Source organism: Chinchilla lanigera, unplaced genomic scaffold (genome assembly GCF_000276665.1).
Source record: "Chinchilla lanigera isolate Chin_1 unplaced genomic scaffold, ChiLan1.0 scaffold00010, whole genome shotgun sequence".
Classification (NCBI taxonomy): domain Eukaryota; kingdom Metazoa; phylum Chordata; class Mammalia; order Rodentia; family Chinchillidae; genus Chinchilla; species Chinchilla lanigera.
Genome location: NW_004955411.1, coordinates 36327484 through 36350416, shown reverse-complemented (window position 1 = coordinate 36350416; position 22933 = coordinate 36327484). Strand labels below are relative to the sequence as shown.

The 22933-nt window shown below is 41.4% G+C and overlaps 1 protein-coding gene across 2 annotated transcripts in view; it reads left to right on the top strand.

Annotated features, from left to right (window-relative positions):
* Positions 1-22265, top strand: part of Traf3ip2 (TRAF3 interacting protein 2) — a 35463-nt gene extending 13198 nt beyond the window's left edge. Inside the window, exons 3-9 of one of the 2 annotated variants that reach the window (XM_005377909.2) lie at positions 5154-5340; positions 8577-8755; positions 10803-10891; positions 13287-13355; positions 14466-14582; positions 18125-18199; positions 20563-22265. In XM_005377909.2, the coding sequence (XP_005377966.1) occupies positions 5154-5340; positions 8577-8755; positions 10803-10891; positions 13287-13355; positions 14466-14582; positions 18125-18199; positions 20563-20709 (863 nt within the window). In that variant the 3' untranslated portion in view covers positions 20710-22265. Of the gene's footprint in view, positions 1-5153; positions 5347-8576; positions 8756-10802; positions 10892-13286; positions 13356-14465; positions 14583-18124; positions 18200-20562 lie in introns of both variants that reach the window. The other variant, XM_013510877.1, reaches the window with a different exon arrangement.
* Positions 22266-22933: the final 668 nt, after the last annotated feature.

Here is a 22933-nt window from a genome sequence, read left to right as displayed (position 1 = left end):
AACATTAAACATGCATATAAAACTATGTGCACCTGGGAATTTATCAAAGCATTGTTATAGTGGAATGAAAATGAAAACAAGTACACCACCTCACAGTAAGGGCTGGATAAGTGCAATGGTCTCTGACTTGAGATTTTTAACTTTACAATGGTGTGCAGTGAATAGTGGGTCAGTGGTTCAGAAACCAGAGTGAGCCGCAGCTCCCAGTCAGCCACAGGCTCAGGAGGATAAAGGATTCTACCCTATGATGCATTGTGTCACTGGGCCATGATGTTTTGGAGGCTAGGGCATTCAATGCATTTTTGACTTGATATTTTCAATGTACAGTGGGTTTATTGGGACACAGCCCCATCATAAATCAAAGAGCACCTGTAATGTCTGACATTTATACAATGATCTACTAGGCTGCTGCTGCAAAGAATAAAATACACTCTCACATAAAAAAAAGATAAAAAAGATGCAGTGTTGATCCCACATGTTTTTTTGAAAGTAATATATTTATATATATACATATTTAAATGTCTGGGACTGTGCTGATAACAGTGATGAGGTGGAGGAGAGCAAAGATTTAAAAGGACAAGGATATTTTCCTTTTAACTTTACGTACCTTTGTTAAAATTCTTATAACAGTCATTATTTTCATTAAAAATAAGTAAATGCTGGAAATAAAAATAGAAAAGTAAGGGAAGTAAGACCACATGGAAGGCACTAGTTGCCCTCGTTGACCTTGCATGTACCTTGGCCCTGGCTCCCAAGAGCATTTAACCACAGGGAAGTGGTCAAGATGTACAGTGCTTATGGCTTGTTGCAGGACTCTGCAGTCTCAGAATATTAATGAGGACCCAGCAGCAGTGACTCCTGGGAATGTTGCTGTGAGGATTAAATGAGATAATATATTAAAGGCTAGGAAAGTGGCTGGCTGCTAGTAAGCCCTCAACATTAGCTGCTCTTATTTATATTATTTTTAAATGGACCCTGAAGCCCAGCCCTGCAGAATGCACCTCTGCTTTCAGATTCTTCTCGCTGGCGCAGATTTTAAGCATTCAAAGCAGGCATATAAATGCTTAGTTTCATGTCAGGGCTATAACTGCACTTAATTGCCAACAAAACTGCTTCAGAAGAGCTGTTCACCAGAGGGATGCTCGTGCAGTGGAAGCCATGGCTACGTCGTTCTACTCAGCTTTAGAACAGCATTACCTCCTTGCCTGGTAATGAATATATAAATAAATAATGATTGCCATGCAAATGGCACAGCTTAGATTTCTGCAAGTTAAAACAAAAATGGTTGCTGGCCACCCCTTTCATATTGAAAACAAAGTTTTCAAAGCAGATAAAAATGAGAAATGGAATAACTCGTTTTCTCCACATCCCCAGGAGAAGTCGGCCTCTGCTACCTTGAAATCCTTCTACTGAAGGTCACCGGTGGAGTTCAGAGTCATGCAATCAAATAAAACCCACAGTGCAAATATACTGAGGAAAAAAGAAGAAATTAACAAGCCTTTATTTTATTATAGAAGTCTTATTTTCTCTGTCAGGGACACAATACCATAAAGCTATGGGTACACACAGGAGACCATAGCTCCCAAGGACCAAAAATGTGATTACTTGCATGCTAGAATGCACGCACAATTAAAGAAAGGAAAAAATAAACCAGAGAGAAGAAATAACAAAGGAAGGAGTTGTCTTGCAGGAGCCCCAGCTGCTTGCAGCTGTGGGAGCGCCTGTAATAAATAGTTTGCTGGCCATTTTATTTCCTGGCTAACCTGATTGCATTTTATCTTGATGTTTTTTGACAACTTGAAAAATCAGATTTTATTTCCTCTCTCATAAACTCCTTTAATACCATTCTTAATAAGGAAGAAAAATGTTGAATGTTTGCATTGATAAATGGAAAACCTCATTTAGGATTTGGTCAACAAATTCCAAGTGGTAAAGGCCCAGGACATGAAGATCCTGTGTACTCAGGCCAAGAGGGATCATAGAAATTACAAATAACATGTAGTCCTAGGTGCCCACTTAGGACTGTGCAAGATTTTCTCTTCTATTGTGTGATTAACAGCATCTCAGAACTGAGGAGTCACCATGCTAACAAATCATCTGTCTGTCATGTCACCCACCTTCCATCTCTCACAGAGTAAAAACTCTCTTGATGGAATGTTAGGCATTGTGGACAAGTCTGTGGGAAGCTATTTTTGAGCAGTGATTTTCAAGTAGGTGGCTGCCGACTTACATCCCTAACCCTTCTCACATGCTAGCTAGTGTGGGTTTGTGTTTAAAAACAGACGCCCACAGACTCACAGATTTCTCTCATTCTCTCCCCATTTATTTTGAGCTATTCAAAACTGTATTTTATTTATCTTTGTTCACAAAGTGCCTAGCCATAGGGATTCTATAAATATTTGTTGAATGAATAAAAAGAAATCTGTTCTCTACTTCCTGGGAAAAGGAGTGACCTGTAGTCATGAATAAAGTCTGTGAATCAAACTTTGGAACACCCACATTTAATTGTCTGAGAAGGAAGAAAGAATGGAGGAAAATGGAATTTGGAAGCAGAACCTGTCCTTCACTTATCAATTTATTCAACAAATATTTGCTAGGCCATTTCTAGCCACAGCACACAGTGGTAAATAGAACAACACTGACTTTGTTTTTATGGAGTTCACAGTCTACTGGGGTGACAGGAAAGAAGTAGAAATTAACACATGAAGTGACAATTATATATGCTATAAAGAAAAGAACCAGGTGTTGGAACAGACACTAATAGACAGGCTAGCCAGGTGCCTGTAATCCCAGCACTCAGGAGGCTGAGGCAGGAGGATCACTGTGAGTTAGAGCCAATCTGGGCCACAGTGAGTTCAAGGCCAGCCTGAACAAAGAAAGACCCTATCTCAAAAACCAAAACTAAAACCAGGCTGGACAGAAAATAACTCTTTGAAGAGAAAACTGAGCTGAACCTAAAGGACAAGAGGTCAAAGGAGCTTAATGGTGTTAAGGTATCAAGAGCAAGGCAGCAAGGCTGGAGGAGGGGAAGCAGTGAGACAACGATGTGCTAGAGGACAGAGGATGCAAGGGCCATGCTGGGGAATCTGATACTATTCTGAGTTCAACTACTTTTTTAGGAAAACAGAAAGGGTTTTCTAATCCTGAATAAGGAACCTAAAACAGTATTTGACATATAGCTAGCAATCAATAAATGTTAACCGGGGCTGGGGATTTAGCTCAGTGGCAAAGCGCCTGCCTGGCAAGCGCAAGGTCATGAGTTCGGTTCCCGGTACCAGAGAAAAACCAAAAAAAAAAAAAAAAATGTTAACCATTACTCTATATAGTACCCAACTAGACCAGCAAGCCTTGGTCATGATAATGGAACAGAATGATTAAAATAAAAGATAGTTACTTGCCTCATTAGTATACTTTTTTACCTAGCAATTTTTGCACATAACCAGCCAAATTTCCAGACAAAACCAGTCAAGTTTCCATTTACAAAAGGGAAAGCTTGCTGCTGTGGTGGCGCATGCCTATAATCCCAGGTACTCAAGAATTAGGAGGCTTAGGCAGGAGGATCACAAGATCAAGACTAGCCTGGGAAGCTACTTACTGAGAGTTTGTCTCAAAACAAAACAAAAAGGGATGGGGGAATAGCTCAGTTGTAGAGCACTTGCTGAGTGTGTGAGACCCTGGGTTCTACCACCGGTATGGCAAAAAAGAGGAGTCTGATTTTGGATTGACCTCTGATAGTTAATATTTCTTTGTTTTAAACAATGAAAGGACAGCATAGACTATACTGTGAGTACCCTAATTTTAAAAAATCAATGAGGTACATTATTTTCATCTGCTCACATAAACTGGTATAACTTTTTTACCACAGGTGGCCATTTCAGAAATGAAGTTCCAGCTAATCAAACACTTAGCCCACATGCCTTAGTGATTTTGATGATATGATTTGTTGCTATGAGACAAAAACATGTGTGCGGGAAATAATCTGCTAGAAATCATATGACCTTGATTCAAAGGCTTTTGATTAACAGCACTAACATCTGCTTTCTGGAAAAGAAACAAACCTTGTGATTATTGCTTGGTAGTCCTTTTAAGCAAATAAAACATTATTAGCCCCTCATTAATGGATATGGAAAGCAAAAATGGCTCCAAACATAAAAAACTTCACTTGAGTCATTTTCAGCTCCTCCCCTGGAAAAGCTTTCACGGCCACGGGCAATTTCTCCTCTTGGACCTCTCTTTCTCCCTACTTCTGGAGGGAGACATTGATTTAAAAAAAAAAAAAAAAAAGATACAGCAGACAAGTAGACAATCTAGGAGACCCAAGACCTAGTAAGCAGGCTGTGCAGTCTGAAGTGGCTTTGCTTCCACATGTAGGTCAGCTTTGTTACTACATATCCAGGCTTCACTCATTTACTGAGCTTTGTCCATATGGTGGTGTGATGCTTAGTGACACAGTAAGTCCTGCTTACACAAACCCCTGATGAGAATGAAGAGGAAAAACGCTGCATGATGAGGCACGCCTGTGATCCCAGCACTTGAGAGGCTGAGGCAGGAGAATACTGTGAGTTCCAGGCCAGCCTGGGTTACATAGTGAGTTCAAGGCTGAACTACAAAGAAAGACCCTGTCTCAAAAAACAAAACTAAAAATGAACCAAGTTTTCACTCATTTACTTCTTCATAGGAGGGAATAGCTGCATGTGTACATGTGCGTGTGTGTGGTGTGTGCGTGTGCCCCCTTAGGGAGAAGAAAGGCAAAAATAGCAATTCCGTATCTAGCATAGGGAAAATTTTTCTAGACTTGGGTTCTAGATACTTGGGAAATTACAGTAGGAATGACGATATGAGAGAAGCCCTTCATGCTTGGCTTATCCTAAATATCTTATTAAAATAGGAGTCTTTATAATTTTTTTTTAAAGTTCTTTGAGCTGTCTAATTAGAATACCAAAATCATGACTTCAGAGATGTATTTATTTAAAAAAAAAATGAAATCAGTTTCATGAAAACTATCAAGTAAGTAGTAGTACAGAAATATGGCAAATATCATAGAGTTGGTGACTGGTATCTGGACCTTTCTACTGGTATCAGACAACTGAATTTACCTCTCCTTTCACACAAAGGAGCTTGTCAGTCTTCCCTGTTCTTGTTTTCACCTATAGATGGCCATGATTACCCTCGAGCAGCCTACCAGCAAGTGATCCGGCCAACTGTGCCTGGGCAGCCCCTCCCTGGAGCAACTGTGAGAGGCCTGCACCCAGTACAAAAGGTCTTGCTGAATTATCCCAGCCCACAGATCCAAGAAGAGAGGCCTGGGGGGAGAGACTGTTCCTTCCCAGGGCTTCCAAGGTACCAGTAAGTATGGCAGGGCCAACCTTCACAGATTTCTAACATGAGGAAGAATTGTGCCAATGAAACCAAGATGTATCAAAATTCTCTGTAGGCTTGCTACCCAGGTTAGAGACAGTCACACAGTAGAACACTCACTATAAACTTTTCAGGTCAGAAAGAAATGGAAGCTGGTTGACAAGCATCTCTTTACCAGCATGTAAAGCCACTAGTGACTAGTCAAATTCTCTTCAAGGGAAAGCTCTGAAAATGCTCTGTAAGTTCCATCTCCTTTTACTTTCAGATTATCTAAATGTTTAGTTCACAAAATTGATTTTTAGTTTTACTATGACTAACTTCCACTTTGAGCAAGTTCTTCATATCTTTGGTTTCTTCCTATTTTTTACTTGAAATTTTAAAGTTTAATTACTTCCCAATAGAAATTTAAAATAACCTGTTATTTTATCTTCTAATAAAAACATTCACACATGTTGAATACTAGTACTGGATCTCTCCTATGCTTCTTCCAGAAAAACAATCCCAGCTTTTCCTGACTTTAATTGTCTTAACCCTTTGTATTAGTGTCTTCTGTTACTATAATAAAATATCTGAAGCCGGGTACTTTATAAAGGAAAGATGTTTATTTAGCTCATAGTTTTGGAGGTTGAAAGATCAAGCTACACAGCTCTGTCTGTTCAGGTCAATGGTAAGCTTTTTTAGCTTACATTTTTATATCTGTCTTTGTGAGAATCACTCAGGGTCCCAGAAGTACATCAGTTCTTTCCAAAGGCAGTACCCTCATGACCTAATTTTTCCCTCAGAGGCTGCACAAGACCTCCCGACACCACCATGCTGAGGACCAGGCTGCCAACACAGAACCGATATGGAACACCCAGATTACACCCAACCATAGCATCCTCTCCTCTTTCTTGCTCTTTTTTGACTCTTCTTCAAGTTTTTCTTTTCTCTTAATTTATGGATCTAAAATATAAAGATTTGTGTAAATGGAGCTCCCTAATTTATGACGCAATTAGAAAGAAAGTGGGTGAAATGTTTGTTCTTGTTGAAGTACAACTTTCACATGTCACTCAAACTAAAACTATTCTGTTTTTATAGGACAGAATCATATGTGAAGACACTATTAAAGTAGACTTTTCAGAAATATAGAAATTAATAATTAGCTTTTTTAAAAGCCCATTTTAACAGTGGTAAATAAGGTACATGCCTGTTTTTCCCTTTACTAGAAAATCCATAAGCCCTCATATTTTCTTTCCAGACAGATCCCTTGTTTTTCTAAAACAAAAACACATAAATTCTCAATAATAGAATTAAGGAAAATGTGATTTTACAGCGGGATAATCACTTTTATGGAGGAAATATCTCAAATTCCAAGAAAACAAAGAAACCAAATTTAAGCATCCTTATGAATTATGAAATAAGTTTGGTGCTGAATAGGGGAAGCAACTGTAATTTTTAAAATAGGTTTATTTTGAAATAATTTTAGATTTACAGAAGAGTGGTGAAGATAGAGCAGAGAAATTGGTTTCGTAGCATCAATTTAAATCTACTGTGGTCTCCTTGATTTATTTTATCATTTTAAGATAATGAAAAATGAGTTCAGGTAAAGAATTTAATTCTTCTCTTACTGATAATTCAAAAGAGAACTTCACTACAGAAAGTTTACTCTGCCATTAATCTCTATGATGTAGTTCTTACATGGAAATTTTTTTTATATTATCAGCCTGCACATTTCTTTAACAAGTGAGCCATCATCTTTTGTAACAACTAAGCAACTTTGTATTGAAAAGGGTCTAATGCAAAAAAATAAGAAACTGGGTCTCCATTAGATGCAAGTGTATTTTATAGGAATTATTTTATTATATTAACAAAAATATAAAGAAAATAACCTCCATAAACATTCATATTTTAGAAATATAGTATAATTGAGATATTATTTTAAATCCTGTTATATACGAACTTGAATCTTTTATTATCCTTGAGTAAAAACATGAAAGCATAACCAATAATCTACAAAAATTGGGCATACATATAAATCTGTAATCAAGCCATTTAAAAGTTTTTCAGTATGAAACAGTTTCAAACATACAACAAATAACAAGCATCCAATCCATGTTCCCACTATCCAGATTTTTAAAATGTTAACATATGGCCACATTTGGTTCAGAATTGTTTTTGATGAAATTAAACATTACAGTTACAATTTTAGTCTCCATACCAGTTAGGACTCAGTTACAGAAAGCAGAAACAATTCTAGCTGTTTTAGGCAGAAAGGGTTTTAATATAGAGAATTGGGTACTTAGAGAATTACTGGAGGTTGGAAGAGCAACCTCTAGACTGGGCTTCAGGGACTGATCCTAGAACAAGTCCACAAAACAAGATCACCAAAGAGGCTGCCTCCTTTAGCACACTCAGGAAGGTGAGGAATCAGAGAGCTGACACTGCTGTGGCCACTGCAGCGGGTAGATCCATTCTGTGCCTGCTAGACCCACAGTGGCAAAAGATGGACACTCATGTCTTTCCCTTGACATTTAGAAATCCGTTAATGGGATACTGGGATGCTTCTGAGGAAAACTAGCACCTCATGACTGCATGCAGCGTAAGAAGTGTCAGAAGTATGATTTTCATCTCCTTCTTCCTTCCAAACCTCACACAAGTGCATCGGATTGTACGTCCTCACAGAATGCTCGTGGGAAGACTGACAAAATACTAACACAGATACCATGTTGCAGTGTGATGGTAATTTCTTTTAAGGCTTCTTCTAAATCAGATTTTCATTCATATATTAACAACAGAAATACTTTTAAACCTACATGGCCTTTTTTACGTTTTGACACATGATTAAATGTTATCTATCATGAGCTAAAAGTCACATCTTTTTCATCTGAATGCCTACAACTGCAACCTATGTCACTCATCATGCTCCTTTGTTTGTTGATGACCTTGCCTGCCCTGTACATAGGACTTATTTTTCCAATTAGATAGTTCTTGAATACAGAAATCAAATCCTGCTTTCTTCTTCGACTCCTCACACAAGTCCTTACATATGGCAGCCAGCTGAACTGCTTGTTGACAGAAACTCCATGGAGCAGCCCTCTTTCTTTTCTGTCAGAGAGGAAATGGAGGCAGAGGAGTGAGATCATGCACTGGTATCTTCCCGTGATTTTAAAAGACGTTCTGTCTCCAAGGTATGTGTTTGTAGAAAAATGAAAATTTACTGTAAATGTCTTCCTTTCCAGGGACCAACTGCATCACCAGCCACCTAATGGGGCTGGAGCTCCTGAGGAGTCCTCTGAACACCCTGAAGAGCTGAGACCACAGGTTCCCCAGGCTCCATTCCCAGCTGCTGTGCCTAGACCCCCTAGTAACCCTTTACCCCGAGGAACTCTAAAAACAAGCAATTTGCCAGAAGAATTGCGTAAGTCTGCAATGCAGTTTTCTCCTTCTTCTGTTCATGTTTTGTACTTTGAGAATACTTCCTGATCATTCATCTGTATCCTCAGCTATTTCTCACATACACAGTGAAGATTTATTTTATTGCTTTTGCTTGAAAAGTAACCAGCATTTTGTATGACTGTTTTTAGCAATTCTGACACCACCAGTAATACTCACAAACTGCTTACCACTAGATTTTCTTCAACACATACTCCTACAACAAATAACCCAATGCCTTTTTCCTCTTCTAAACGGTGCTCCTAGGTGGACTTCTCCCTGGGTAAATTGATTGGATGTCTATGCGGTACTGGACAGAAACCTAGTGTCTTACCATAAATTAGCAGCAGCTATCAAGAACAAGGTCATTTCCTGTAGGAATGAGCAATCTTGTTTGGAAAAAAACAGTCTCACATTTGCCATACTGCTTCACAACCAAATGCAAACTAAGCCTTTTATTTAAAGAAACATTCCACCAAGTGTCAGGTGATGATTCTTTTTCCATATTTTGCTGCCAGAAACAGAAATGTTGAAATATCACCAAAATGTTCTCAGAATAAGGTCAGTCAGAATAGTTAACTCCAGAAATCTTAAGAAAACAGCCACTATTTGTGGATTTCTTATCCATTCTGCTTCCTAGAGAAGCTCAGGTAATTCTAATAATCTCTTTTCAAATCTGGGAAACTCTGAGCCAAACTTGACATGAAGCCCTTTGAATCTGCTAATACCTGTTGGGTGATCTATGCTCTTTCATCATTTACAACTCTGAAGGATTTCTATGACAATGATCCATTGTTTTCATTTGAACATTTATTTCTGAACATTTTAATCTTATGCAGTTTATTTTGAGCTTTTCTGTCATGCATGGAAAAGTCCCAGTGTCAGTCTACAGGGCATATCTATCTTACCATAACCTATAAAGGGGGCATAACCCTATTTTCATAGGAACTGGGTGAATAGTAGGTATAGAGAAGAAGTAGTGTGCTATCAATACACCTGGCTGCTTAAATGAGTTAATGTGGCCATTCTATACTCTTCCATTTGAGAGATGTGTTTTTAAAAACAGGGATCTAAGCATAGATGAATACATCCAAATATATATTTTCTCTTCTACTCTCCTTCTTCTCTACCCTGTGTCCTGGGGAGGCCCTTGAGATTTACCTAGTCCATTCCACACTAAAAGCCAACATACAGAAATCCTTCATCTCTCACATTAAAATGCTAGCCAGATGATTTCCCCAAAAGTTTTAGCCTGAGAAAACTCAGCTTCTCTTCCTGGCTGGGGCAAGCTTATTCCAACAGTACTGTCTGGGGCTCTAAGCTGGCCTGGGGATGAGAGTGGAGTCTGTGATGTTGGTCTGCCCTGAGGTGGTTTCTCTCCTTGAAGCTTCTGTTTCTCTGAAGCTACTGAAGTTTTACCAATACTTCTGAGCTGTTTGTTACTCTACTCCAATTTCCTGGCCTTTCTCCAAAAGTGAGTAGATCAGGGAAGAAACTGCTTTCTCACTGTGCCCCCACTTGTCAGTCAAGAAGAGTTCAGGGCAGCAGAGAACATCATGAGATCAAAAGAGGGCATCTCTAGGTGGCCCCTTAGCAAGGCTTCATTTCCGGCCTGCTTTGAGAGTATTTTCCTTGGGCACCATGCCAGATGTCTTTAAGAAACCAATCTGTGGCTTGAGCTTAAGGACCACAAGTTCTAGGCCATGGGTTTTTAGTTGTTGTTGTTGTTGTTGTTGTTGCTAATACTTCATGTGATTTTTCAGACCACTGAGGCTTGTCTGTCATTGCTTCCCTCTGTCCCTTCACCCTGAGCAGTCTGCACTCCCTGGCACAGGCCAGAGCCCCTCCAGCCTGAAGAGCCGTGCCCTGCAGACAGCAGTTCCCACAGCTGAGGGTGTCTGCTCTTGCAACACTCACCCCAAGGTTTCCCTTACAACACCAGATGGATAAAAGACAGTGCATATGACTTAGAAGTATTATGTAGAACAGAATAATTCAACTGTTTTCTAATAAATGTGAAATTTTTCTCTTAGGTAAAGTCTTTATCACTTATTCTATGGACACAGCTATGGAGGTGGTGAAATTAGTGAACTTTTTGTTGGTAAATGGCTTCCAAACTGCGGTAAGTATTTTGTCCAAAGAGAAAACTGAACAGTTGAAGTACAGTGACAAGAAAAGCATATGATAAAGGATAAATAGCTGATGCTTCACAGATTTATGTGATTCTCAACTAAGTGTTTATGGATTTAGGTCATTATTTTCTAAATTTTAAACTACCCAAAGTCCCCAGCATTTTCCCCCATATGCTTTTTGTATGACCCTGACTACCTCCAAGGGGCAAGAATGCTGCTAATGCTGACCATAAAGACAGCCGGCCCCTGTCCTGGAGGAAAAGCCAGGCTCTTGTTATGCTTTGTACCTTTGTCCCTTCTCACCAGTTGTGCTCCCTGTGATGCGGGAAGCTGCAGACCTCCCCACTGTCACCTGCTTGTTTAACAAGGTCCTTTTGTTCTGCACTGGATTTGAGGTTTGAAGTAGAACCCTGGTAACCTGGGTCCCCCACCACACAAAGCTGCCCTTCTACACCTTGATCTAGGGGAAGCAGAACTAACCCAGCCCTGCAGGTCCACTGTGATCTTGGTCCAAGCAATCTCAAGTGCATACTCCTCCTGTCCCCTGAAAATGCACAGCTTGAAGCCATGTAAGTTTTTCTTTACGATAAACAAAATACCACAGGACACTACTCAGAGGGCTGGCTTTCCTCAAACACTGAGATCACTTCTTTTCCCTCCCAGAGGCCTCTTCTAGGTATTTAGTAAGAGTAAATTCTATTGAGTAGTGAAAAATTCACAGTAGATGAATAAGAATGTTGAAGAATAAAGAGGAGTAAAAATAGAGGAAAAAGAGGTTACTTAACACTGTTTAACAATCTTTATTTGAAGTTTTCTTTATTCTATAATTTTTTTAAAATGAGAATGTCAAAAAGTTTAAAAATATGCCTATAACTTACACATCCTAACTGCATGACTACAGAGAGTCTAAGATTTCATTTTGTCATTTCTGGAGTAAGAAAGTAGTATGGTAATGGTGACATAAAATCAATGCATAAGACACAAGGTCAACATTTCCACAGAGATTTTACCTTTCATCTTTTTCAAATATACTGATTGTCACTGGAGAAGAGCCCAGCTTTTTTGACCTTAACAATCAGGGACTATTTAGGCAGAATTTAAATCTGTCCTTGACCCTCATCTTATGAAGCCTTGAGATGGAATCACAGAGCCCATCCTGGACAGCTATGCTAGTATTGATGTGTCAGGATCCTCTGTCCCCTATGGATACATCAAGTGGAATGGATTCCTTCATGGGGAATTTGAGGCGGGATGACTACAAAGCCCCAAGACTTTTAGTAACTGAAAGAATGTCATAATGTGTTAATTGTATAGTACACTAGTGGTCATAGCGGGAGGAGAGGTTGGTGAAGTGAAGAGGAGGAGGTTAATGTATGGGAGGTATTCGCAGGGTAGGGGGTTTGTATTGTGTTTTTAGCATGCACGGGACACCAATAAGGGGAGTAAAGGAGACAGATCACATGGCATTAAGAGGTAGGAGGCTTGATGATGGCTGGGACTTGTCCCGATTAGTCTTAAATGGCAAAGTGATATTCATGACAATTAATCTGGCAGCAGAATGGCTGAATCAAATAACCCTTTCTCCGAGTCACCCAGTATATGATCTCTCTTCTAATCAAGAGTCCCTTGCACACACACACACACACACACACACACACACACACACTCCTCACTACAAGTCTGAGCCCCAAAAGGCTTTCCCGTTTGGTCATCTGTAAAATAGAAAATAACTGATTAGAGTTTTCTTTTCTTTGAATACCCCTTCAAAGACTTGAAGACTGATACTAAATACAAGTCTTATGAAGTCCCAAGAGTTCTTCTTGACTTCCACCATAAACCTTTTCACTACTATTTCAATGATTGTTTTGGCTACTGTTCCTTGCCTTGGCTCCAAGTTTCATACACTCCTTTTGAAATGGATAGACTGAAACTGGAAATAATATAATAATGACCTGAATAATGCAAGTAGAACACCACAGTTGTGTCTCAGAATTTGTACAGCACACATACAGAATTACATAATTATGCTTGCTTTTCAAACTTTCAAATTTCAGATATCTGTAAATATAATGCATCTGGCTTACATCCAGTTTAATACACTGTGTCCCTCAGGCCTTTAAAAACATTTATATAGCCGCAGATCCATTCAGTGTGAACCACTATATTCTAATTATAGATATTAAATACTTAAATGCCTACTAATGTCAAGATAGGCAATATTTTATGAAAATTCTGTTTTGCTTTTTGGATTTATGTGTTCTTCCTTGCAAAAAGCACTAGGAACTTTTTGAGTTGCAAATGTATATAGCCTGTTGTGTTTTTTCAGCCTCTGCATCCAGACAGAGTGTCTCATTAAGAGCCAATTCCCACATCTTTTTCTTGTAGATTGACATATTTGAGGATAGAATCCGAGGCATTGATATCATTAAGTGGATGGAGCGCTACCTTCGGGATGTAAGTATATTCCAAAATTTTGAGAATATTTGCTGGGAAGCAAGACAATTAGCTTGTGAAGCTGTTTTATGGGAGAAGCCCTGGCATATCCACCCGAGTCTGAAGCTGAGAAATTCTGAACAAAGCCTGCGTTGTTGGAAGCCATGCAGAGACTTGGAAAGGAAGGATGGGGTCACCCTCCTGGACATGCCCAGGCAGGAAATAACGGTCAAACCAGACACAGGTGGTTGATAACAATCAGAGCAAACAATTTCTAGACCAGAATAGGAAAGGAGGAAATGAAGGCAGGGAGTGGAGAGGGAGCAGCAGAATTCAATTGAATCTGAGGCCACCCCAAGTGTTTTGTAGGACTGGGCTGAAGAGGTTTCCCAGGCAGCCTCGCAGGCTGCACAGCATGCCACCCCCGAGGCGCCCACTCGCAGCCCCGTGATTTGTTTTCCACTGACAGAATCTATACCAGCCACTGAGACACTTTGTGCTTTAACAAGATAGAAATTGATTGCTGCCAGTGTGTCTGTGTCCACAGCAGCTTCTTTGGGCGGGAGTAGGGGTGGGGGCGGGAGTCTCAGCAGGCTGGGGTTTTGCAGCTTTTCCTTTTGTCTGCAGCCTAATGTTTGCTTTGTGTGGAAGGGTCTCCTCCTACTGACTGTGCTAATGCAGACGTGGAAAGCAGGGCAGTGGAGAGTGCAGTAACTGACAGCTCAGATCCAGCTGCAGAGAGGGAGGGAGAATCTTTTCATCCCTGAGCCTGCAGTGCTTTTTCCCCATAATGCAGACTAACTTAGTGATTCAGGCTGTCATTAGACATATTAGAGATGCTTGTAGAAAATGGTGGGCAAAAGTCTATCTGCTTAGGAGAGCTTCTCTCTGAGCCATTTGCTCAGCGCATCTGAGAGGAGCTGGGCAGGGAGGCAGCGAAGAGAAGTGGAGAGCAGAGTGTGCCTGAGTGGAGCCAATGCCTTCTGCTTTCCACAGAGGGGGACCCTGGCTCCAGTCCTCGAGCAGGTCAGGGGATGCTCATCGTCCTGCTGGCCAGTTTCCAGCCAGCTGTCACCAAATGGACCGCACTTCCCAGTTCCATAAACATGCTTTTCTCCCTCTCATTAACAGAAAACAGTGATGATAATCGTAGCAATCAGCCCCAAATACAAACAGGATGTGGAAGGCGCTGAGTCGCAGCTGGACGAGGATGAGCACGGCTTACATACTAAGTACATTCATCGAATGGTAAGTGATGAGGGGACCATAGGGCCTCCCTGCCCCTTAAGGAAGGGCATTTTCTCCAGGAAAGGCCATTTCTTCACTGAAGACCAACTGAAGGCTCATGGTGCTGGGCAAAGAATCCCAAGCAGGCCTCCAGTGTCAGGGCAGGGGATGTGGGTTGTGGCTCTGTTTACCTTTAAGACCCTTGTTTAGTCACCACATCTCTGAAAGGACGCAGCATTCCCATCAGTAAAAGAAGAGAACAATATTCAGCCTCTAGGAGCTGTGATTCTGGAAAGCAGTGCTACGCTGGCCTGGTTGTTTGCTAACTGTGACATTCTAGGAGGGTGGGAGACAGGACTGTGAAGAGGATGAGCTTCTGCACCTGAGTCACATTCTGTCCCCTGGTGTGTGTGTGTGTGTGTGTGTGTGTGTGTGTGTGTGGTGCTGGGGATTGGACCCAGGACCTTCACACTAGACTATATCCCCAGCTGGCCACCCCACGTTTTTTCTCTTTTTATTTTGAGACAGGGTCTCTCCAAGTTGCCCAGGCTGGGGTTGAACTTGCAATCCCCCTGCCTCAGCCTTCCAAAGTGTTTGACCCAGAGGTGTGTGCTACCAAGCCCCACTGTCCCCTGCCTTTTCAGAGAGGCAGGAAAACAGAGTGGAAGGGATACATACTGCTGCATCCGATAGGCTTGGTTCAAATTCCCTAATGTGATTGTGGCCCAACTGCTTTCAATCTTCCCATGTCTCTGTCTCTCTGTTCATAAAATGGGCACTAACACAGCACTGTGAAGATGAAATGAAGTGTGTTTGTGAAGTATCTGACGCATCTCAGGTGCTTATCAAAGGGATTGTTCTTAGCTCATGACAGGTGGGGAATGAGGCCTGGTCAAATTTAAACTGGTAAGACAAATTTAGAAGAAATGTGACTTGCTCAATGTCTGAGAACATTTTAAGTGAACATATCACCCAACTTTGAAACTGGCTCTTTATGGCAGAGAAATCTTTCTCCTCTCCATGGTTTTAGAGATGCTGTGGAGACCATTTCAGCTTGACCAGGAAGCCAGGCTAGACTTGTGACTTCTGAACTGCCCTGCAGAATCCCTAACAGGCGCCCATGTGTCCTGGAGGTGGAGCTGGCTCTTGGCTTCCACCTTAACCAGGGGTGGTTTGCATTTCTCAAGCTGTTCACCAAGGATTCTGAGATTTTGAAAAACCCACTGAGCTAAAAGTTATAAGCTCTACTTCAGCTGTGACCCTACATAAAGGCGGGGGCAATGGGGTGAGCACAAAGGATCACTGACTAAGGTGGGTCTGTGGGGCAGAAAGCAGAGAGCAGCACAGTACAGGAAGCACCCAGCCAGTGTCAGGACGGTCAACTTTCCTCTGAGCAAGTGAAGGCAAATTCCAGGTCTGTCCTGTGGTTCAGGAGCACAGAAAAAGGGCAGATGGGTGGGCAAGTGGGTGTCCCCATTTGGATCTTTAGGGTCTCTGTCTCTTCATCTGCCAAGTGTGGACTGCTCATTTGAGCTCTTAACCAACTCAAAGCAAAAGCCCAGGGAAGGTGGAGAGGTTAAAAGTAAGGCTAGGAGTCTGGAAGGAAATCTCTCTCCTATTCCACTGTTACCTAGCCTGATCCCTATGATCAGGGATCAGAAAGGTATTTCTAGAAGTAAACTGACCTAAAAGATAATGGCTGGCTCTGGGTTCTGTGGTCCCTTGACTATGCCATATCTACGTGTCCCCGGAACACCTGATGGATGTCCTATCTGCATTGCTAAGAACCTGCCAGTCCCAGGATCCCACAGCTGTTGTGTCAGGAGGGCTCCAGATCCCTACCAGTTCCTGAGGAAGCCTATCTAGCCCTGCTGATGTGTGGCAAAGCCAGACAGCAATACAAGTCTCAACTGCAGAACTTGGCTGGCTGTGCCAGCTGTGAACACATCGTCTCCAAACTTGGTTTCTTGGGCACCAGTGCTTTGGGCCTTCTCCATCATAGAAAGATTTGAATTGGCCAGATAACCTTCCTGCCCACCTGGCTGACTTCTTGGTCCCCTGCAGGCAACAGAAAGCCTGGTATGATAAGAGCTTGACCATGACAGAAACTGTATCATAGAGCAAACACTCCACAGAATGCCGATATCTGAAAGTATAAGAAACAGTAAAAATGAACTGTCACTGGCTAGTCCCTGGGTAGCCTTGTTGACAGGCCAGACTTCACACTACAGAGTTCTAGCAGTTAGAAAGGAAACTGATCCTTCACTTAACTTGCAGACCCCTGCCCTTCCTTTCCTGTGTTTGATCTGTGCTGTTGTGGTCAGGACTGTTAGATGCACAGTACTTGGGGCATTTGAAAGTATATTTTTGGAGCTGTCTTCTGATTTTTGAAGAGAAGTGGTCCTGAGAGAACACCTTGTGGCAGATTTGTGTTGTGTGATTGTTAGTACATGAGAGTGGGTGATTGTGAGGGGTCTCTATGGTTATTTCAGTAACAGGTCATCACCACTGTCACTTTCTTTACTTCTGTTTTTATAACTATGTGTTATGGAGACTTCTTGGTTATAAAAATCAATAAGATGCAATGGTTGGGAACACATAATTCTTCATCTCATTGTTATCAGATGACTGAAAGCTCTGTGTTGGTCTCAGCATTTGGAAGACTGTAACTCCCTTGCTATTGAAAATTCTGATTTTGATAGAGTTCTTGGCAGCTAAATCTTCTTGGGCCACCACAGCGTGAGAACGAATTAAACTGGTATGGGAACCTCAGGCGTGGCTGACTGGGCTCTACGCAACTGTCCTCCCAGCTTCTCCCACTGTCTCCCTACTGTCTGCCAAGCCCACCAGCTTTCCAGCTGCAGTGGATTGCTAGCTGTCCCAACAACTCTGACATTCTCCACAGTTCCAGACTCGCTTCCTCTCTGTGCTCTGCTGAGACTGTCCTTCCCCCACTCCATCCTGTACCTCACCAAAAATCTTTCCACACCAAAATGATCCCTTCTTTGTAACCGTTCTTCAGAACCCTTGATGCAGAATGGACAGCCCCCATTGTTCCTTCTTTTCACACTGCCTTCTGGTTGGTAATTTTCTTTCCTGTCTGCTCCTAGACTATTGTCTTTGGGAGGATAGGAACAGTATCAGTGCTATTTTGCTAAACTAGCTCTCAAAAAAAAAAAAATCTGGATTTGTAGCACTTACCCATTTCCATGGTATAAATACTCTCACCATGGGAAATTTCATGCTACTAATAAAATGTGAAGTTACTGAACACAAAATTGGGAAGATGTGCACACGGCTTGCTCCTAGAGCTGATGCAAGCCGCACCAGCACACTCTGGAGTGTGCCCTAATCCTGAAAACCCAGAGTCTAGCACAGAATGTGACTTTTGAGAAATGACTGATAAATGAGTGTAAGGCACAGTGTATAATGAGAAGGGCTTGAGGTTCTAAGTATGTGGGCTATTGAACAAGGCAAGCAAAATACTATGTGGGCCTGCATTATTGTGACTACAACTAACACCTCATTCCTAAAGTTAAACCTTCATATTTGTTTGGTTTCAGATGCAGATTGAGTTCATAAAACAAGGAAGCATGAATTTCAGATTCATCCCTGTGCTCTTCCCAAATGCCAAGAAGGTAAGCAACCAACCAAACAAAAAGTCTTACACTTCATGCTCTGGTTTGTTTGCCATTGGGGTTTTAAGAAGAAAACCTTGTCAACTCTTTGTCAGTCCTTAGAGATAATGGTGTTAGCAGAATGACCAACAAGTTTTATCACTCAGGTTAGCAGCACAAATCAGAAAGGTCTGAATGTGTTATCTGACAGGATCCTGGCTCTCTAATTGTTCAGACAGCCACAACATACAAAGAAGTAGTTTGTATTTTAACTCATGAGAGAATCAGAGACCATTTACTGATACTTCTTATTGCTTGCACATGTGAGTGACGATGTGGATATTACTGCTGCTTGTTCCCCATAGTATTTTGTTGTACACAGTTCAGTTCTCAAAGCTGTAGACCATAGGAGTTAAATTTGCATAGTCACTTACATGGGCTCTGTTATGATCCATATGAGGATCTGAAGACAGGCTCACTCACTGGGGGCATTGGAGGGTATGTTCTAGGCCTGGCAAAGGGAAGGCGTTGGTGAAGTAAACACACTGAGAATCAGAAGAGCAAACTGAACTCTGTCCCCAAGCTTCACCTTAGAGAATACCTAGATGTCAGGGCTGCATAAGACCTCTGTGCTGGATGAGTGAGGTTCCAGTTATGGGAGTGGGACACATAAGGCTGTGTGATAGTATGCCTTCTCTACCCCCTTACCCAGGGACTCACTGCTCTCACTGACCAGTGAGTTACCTTACTGGTCTCCACTCTGACCTATACTAGACATCCTCTGCTCTATCCATGAGGAACCTCTAAAATGTTGATCTGACCTGCCTCTCTCCAGCTGAAAATTTTAGTGGGATTTTCCCCACTCTCTACAAAATCACATTTGCCTTTCTGAGTTCGGCATGAGGCCCCTCAGAAGAAAACTGGGCACTCCTCAGTCTTCTGTCTTATCGCCTTGTGCCCTATGCTTTAGTTATACTGGACCATTTCAGCACACCTTCACACATGCCACGTCTTCTCATGTCCCCATGTCTCTGCCCTTCCTGTTCCCTCTGTCAGCCTAGTAAACTTTTGCTTATCCCTGTTTCATCCCATGTCTCTAGACTCCCTTGAGACCTCCCTTCCCCTATACTGGTATATTCACTGTCTCTCTCTTGAGTGCTCTTATAGTATCTCCTGTCAATGGTATGTAGGTGGAGGTGGGAGTGCTGGGAATAATTATTTAAAATTAACAGAGCATGATGATATAAAAAAGTCCAACTTCTAGTTACTTCATTACAGTTTTTAAAACCTCTTCAGATAATGGCCTTATTGCCTGAGCTGAGGACAGACTGCTCCCAGTATGGGTCTCATTGCTATACCACTGCCTAGAAAAGAGAAATATATACATTTTGCCACCATGTAAGATTTTGAACTTAAGACAGTTACTGTGTCTTTTTCAGTGACTATCTTCCATACTCAGCATGATGCCTGACCTATACCAGGGGCTGCTTCTAAACTCCTACAGTTCCCAAAAGAACCATCTCAAAATAAAACTTTGCAAGGCCCTGTATCTATTACAGACCCCTCTACTTCTGGATACCACCTATTCACTCTCACTCCCTCTGCTCTAACCACACTGGCCTTGCTTTTGAATAGGCTTGGCATGCCAGCCACAGACCTTTGCACTGGCTAGGTATCTATCTGGCTGGACAGCACAAACACAAAGCTGTCAGTGGACCTTTCCTAAACACTTTCCTTTCCAAAACACTTCTTTTAAAACTGCAAACCTTTTACCCTTGCCCTAGCACTTCCTTCCCCTTTTTCTGGTTTATTTTACTCCACGGCACATAGTACTGTTGAACAAACTACCCACTACTTATCTGTCTGGCCAAAGCAGAACATCCGCTACAGAAGAGCAGTCAAAAACTGAGCCCCCAGGATGATAGGCTTTCGGGTCCTGCCTTTACCTGGTAAGCAAGGTCTGATAGGTTCCTTCTAATGCAGGCCAGAGTGAAAGGATAATGAGTTAGATTAATCCCATAGGCTTGGCATCCATCTCCTGAAGTCACAGGGGAATTCACATCACTCTGGGTGACCTCTGTCCCACCCCTTTTATGTGAGGGTGGTGAAAAGCACATTGAAATGTGAAGGGCAGGTAGCCTGGGAGACTGACAGAAAATGCTGTGCACATGTGGTTTCCATAATGAGATCTACAGCTTGCACCCGAAGCCAAGAGTGTTTCACATGCTAAACCCTTCCAAAAGCAAAACAACATTACTCCCAGGCTAATTTGGTAGGAAACGCCCATGAAGGGAGAGCCAGAGATGTTTGGGAACGAAGCCTGGGATCTGGAATCCAGGTTTTTCCTCTAGTGACCTTTGCTCCTGTCATTCTCTCTCCTGCAGGAGCATGTGCCCACCTGGCTTCAGAACACTCACGTTTACAGCTGGCCCAAGAACAAAAAAAAAATCCTGCTGCGCCTGCTCAGAGAGGAAGAGTATGTGGCTCCTCCCCGGGGGCCTCTGCCCACCCTTCAGGTGGTACCCTTGTGATACCAGCCAGTCTCAGACCACTGGGGCCATGCCAAGCTTGGGGGCCTGTTCTGACAGCATTCTTTTAGTTGATGCTGGTCTGTGACACTCATGGCAGCTTCTCAGCATATCTCTCTTCTGCAGCATATTTGCCCCCAACGACAGGCTGCTCTGCATTTCTTGCTTTGCAAAGATCTGCTAAAGGTGCCCATGAATGGCATGTTCCTTTGTACAGTCTGATGTGTCCACTCTAGGCCTCACGATGCTTAGTGAGTAGACAATGTAAGTCGGTGATACAGCAACAAATGTTAAATGACCAAACACTCCTGTTGCTACAGGCTACTTTTATGAGTTAGCCAGATGTTTGCGTGTCCTCAGGCCATACTGCTCCATGTACAAATAATAAAATGTTTACTCTTTCCTAAGAGTGTGTTTCACTTATCTCAAAGGAGATAAACATATATTAATTTATAATGATATCGGCAGCTGCTTCCCAGGACGTCAACAAAGCTGCTAAGATATAATATTAGATAAGTGTAACAGACTTCTCTGTATTAGGGGATTAAAGCCAGATAGTTAAACACCCTTTTTAACATAATTATAAAAGCTTTATTCTTATAATAAAGATTTTTAATAAAACCACTCTGTACAACACACGAGTGTGATTCTAAATAGTGTTATTAGGCTGAGTGTGTAGCTCAGTGATACAGTGCTTGCCTAACATACAAAAGGCCCTGGGTTCAATCCCCAGCACCACAAAAATCGAAACAGTGTGAGTATGGTTTTTAGAGTCTGACTGTATATGTACAAATATGTGAGTATGTGTATGAATTGACAGGGGATATGTAATGTAGGCTAGAGCTGTGGTTTAGGAGACCTTTGTTCTAGTTCTGGTGCTTTTACTAACCGCCTGTGTGGTCTTTGGCAAGTCCTTTGTTTTTTCTGAGGCAGAGGGGACTCATTTATAAAGTGACATGAAGACAATATCTCTAATGACCCTAAAAGTTCTGGACTCTAAATTCTAAATATTCTTTTGAGGAGTGACTGATTTTTTATTTTCATAATTGTCTCCCAGATGAAAATTTTACATTTTCTCTTTGGGGGAATTAAATTTATTTTTAATTGATTGATAAAAGCATAGAAATTGTACAGTGGGTATATTTTCTTAAAAAGAAACTTAAAAAAATATCTTCAACAATACCTGCAGTTAATAATTTTGGAAACACATATATTCACATATATGTACAGGTTATCTGACCTGCAAAACAAAAACACACATACACAGCTATATATAAATATGTACATAAAGTTTACCTAAATGGTGGAACAAGGTAGGATGGCTTTGTAGCCCAAGATAATAGGTCAGTCTGAAACCCTGGGGCCTGAGAATTACTGTTTCCCCTTGCCTGTCTACCTAATCTCTTAAACAAGGTTCAACTCTTAATTTCATCATAGCTAAAGAACAAATATTTGTCAATTATCAATAAGAAAGGTTGCTAAAGAAATTGTAAAGAATGCTAGTTTCATTCACTTTGTAACTTAGAGGTCTTCTAGGTAAGGTAAATGTTTTTTTTTTTTTTTTTAAAAAATAGGAACATAAAAGAAAAGCTTGTACAGTTTAAGTACTTGTTTGTCAGACTTTATGACAAGAACTTTTAATTATGTAGCATTTGAGACCTAGTGGAACTGAGTTTTTGCTTGGTCAACTCAAAATTGTTGGAAAACACCCCGAACACTAATTTCAAGTCTCCTTTCTCTCTTTTTATTTCTTTGGTTCAAGGTGACCCCATTATGGAGGATTCTACACACAATAAACCATATCAACATTCTTACTCTGAATTGTTTGTAATTTGCAAAGATTTAGTAATGTGTTGTTCTCCTCTCTTCAGAGACCTGTTCTGAGCTCTCACTCACTAGTTCTTTCAACTCGTTCTACCCCAGGTGGTTAAGAGAAAAGTCCCTGGTGTTCCACCAATAATTATTAAAGTGTTACAGCTGGTAGCATTGGTAGCAAAAAAACAAAAACAAAAAGTACACACACACACACACACACACACACACACACACACACACACACACCTGGCCAAGTGATGACAGCCTGGGCCCTACAGTTTCTGTGAAATCTGATGACTACTAACATCAAAGGAATTTTAACAACTATTTTAGAGCACAGACACTCAGATTAACACTTGGTTTATTTAGACGTCATTATGATCCCTGTGCATTCATCTGTAGATATTTGGGG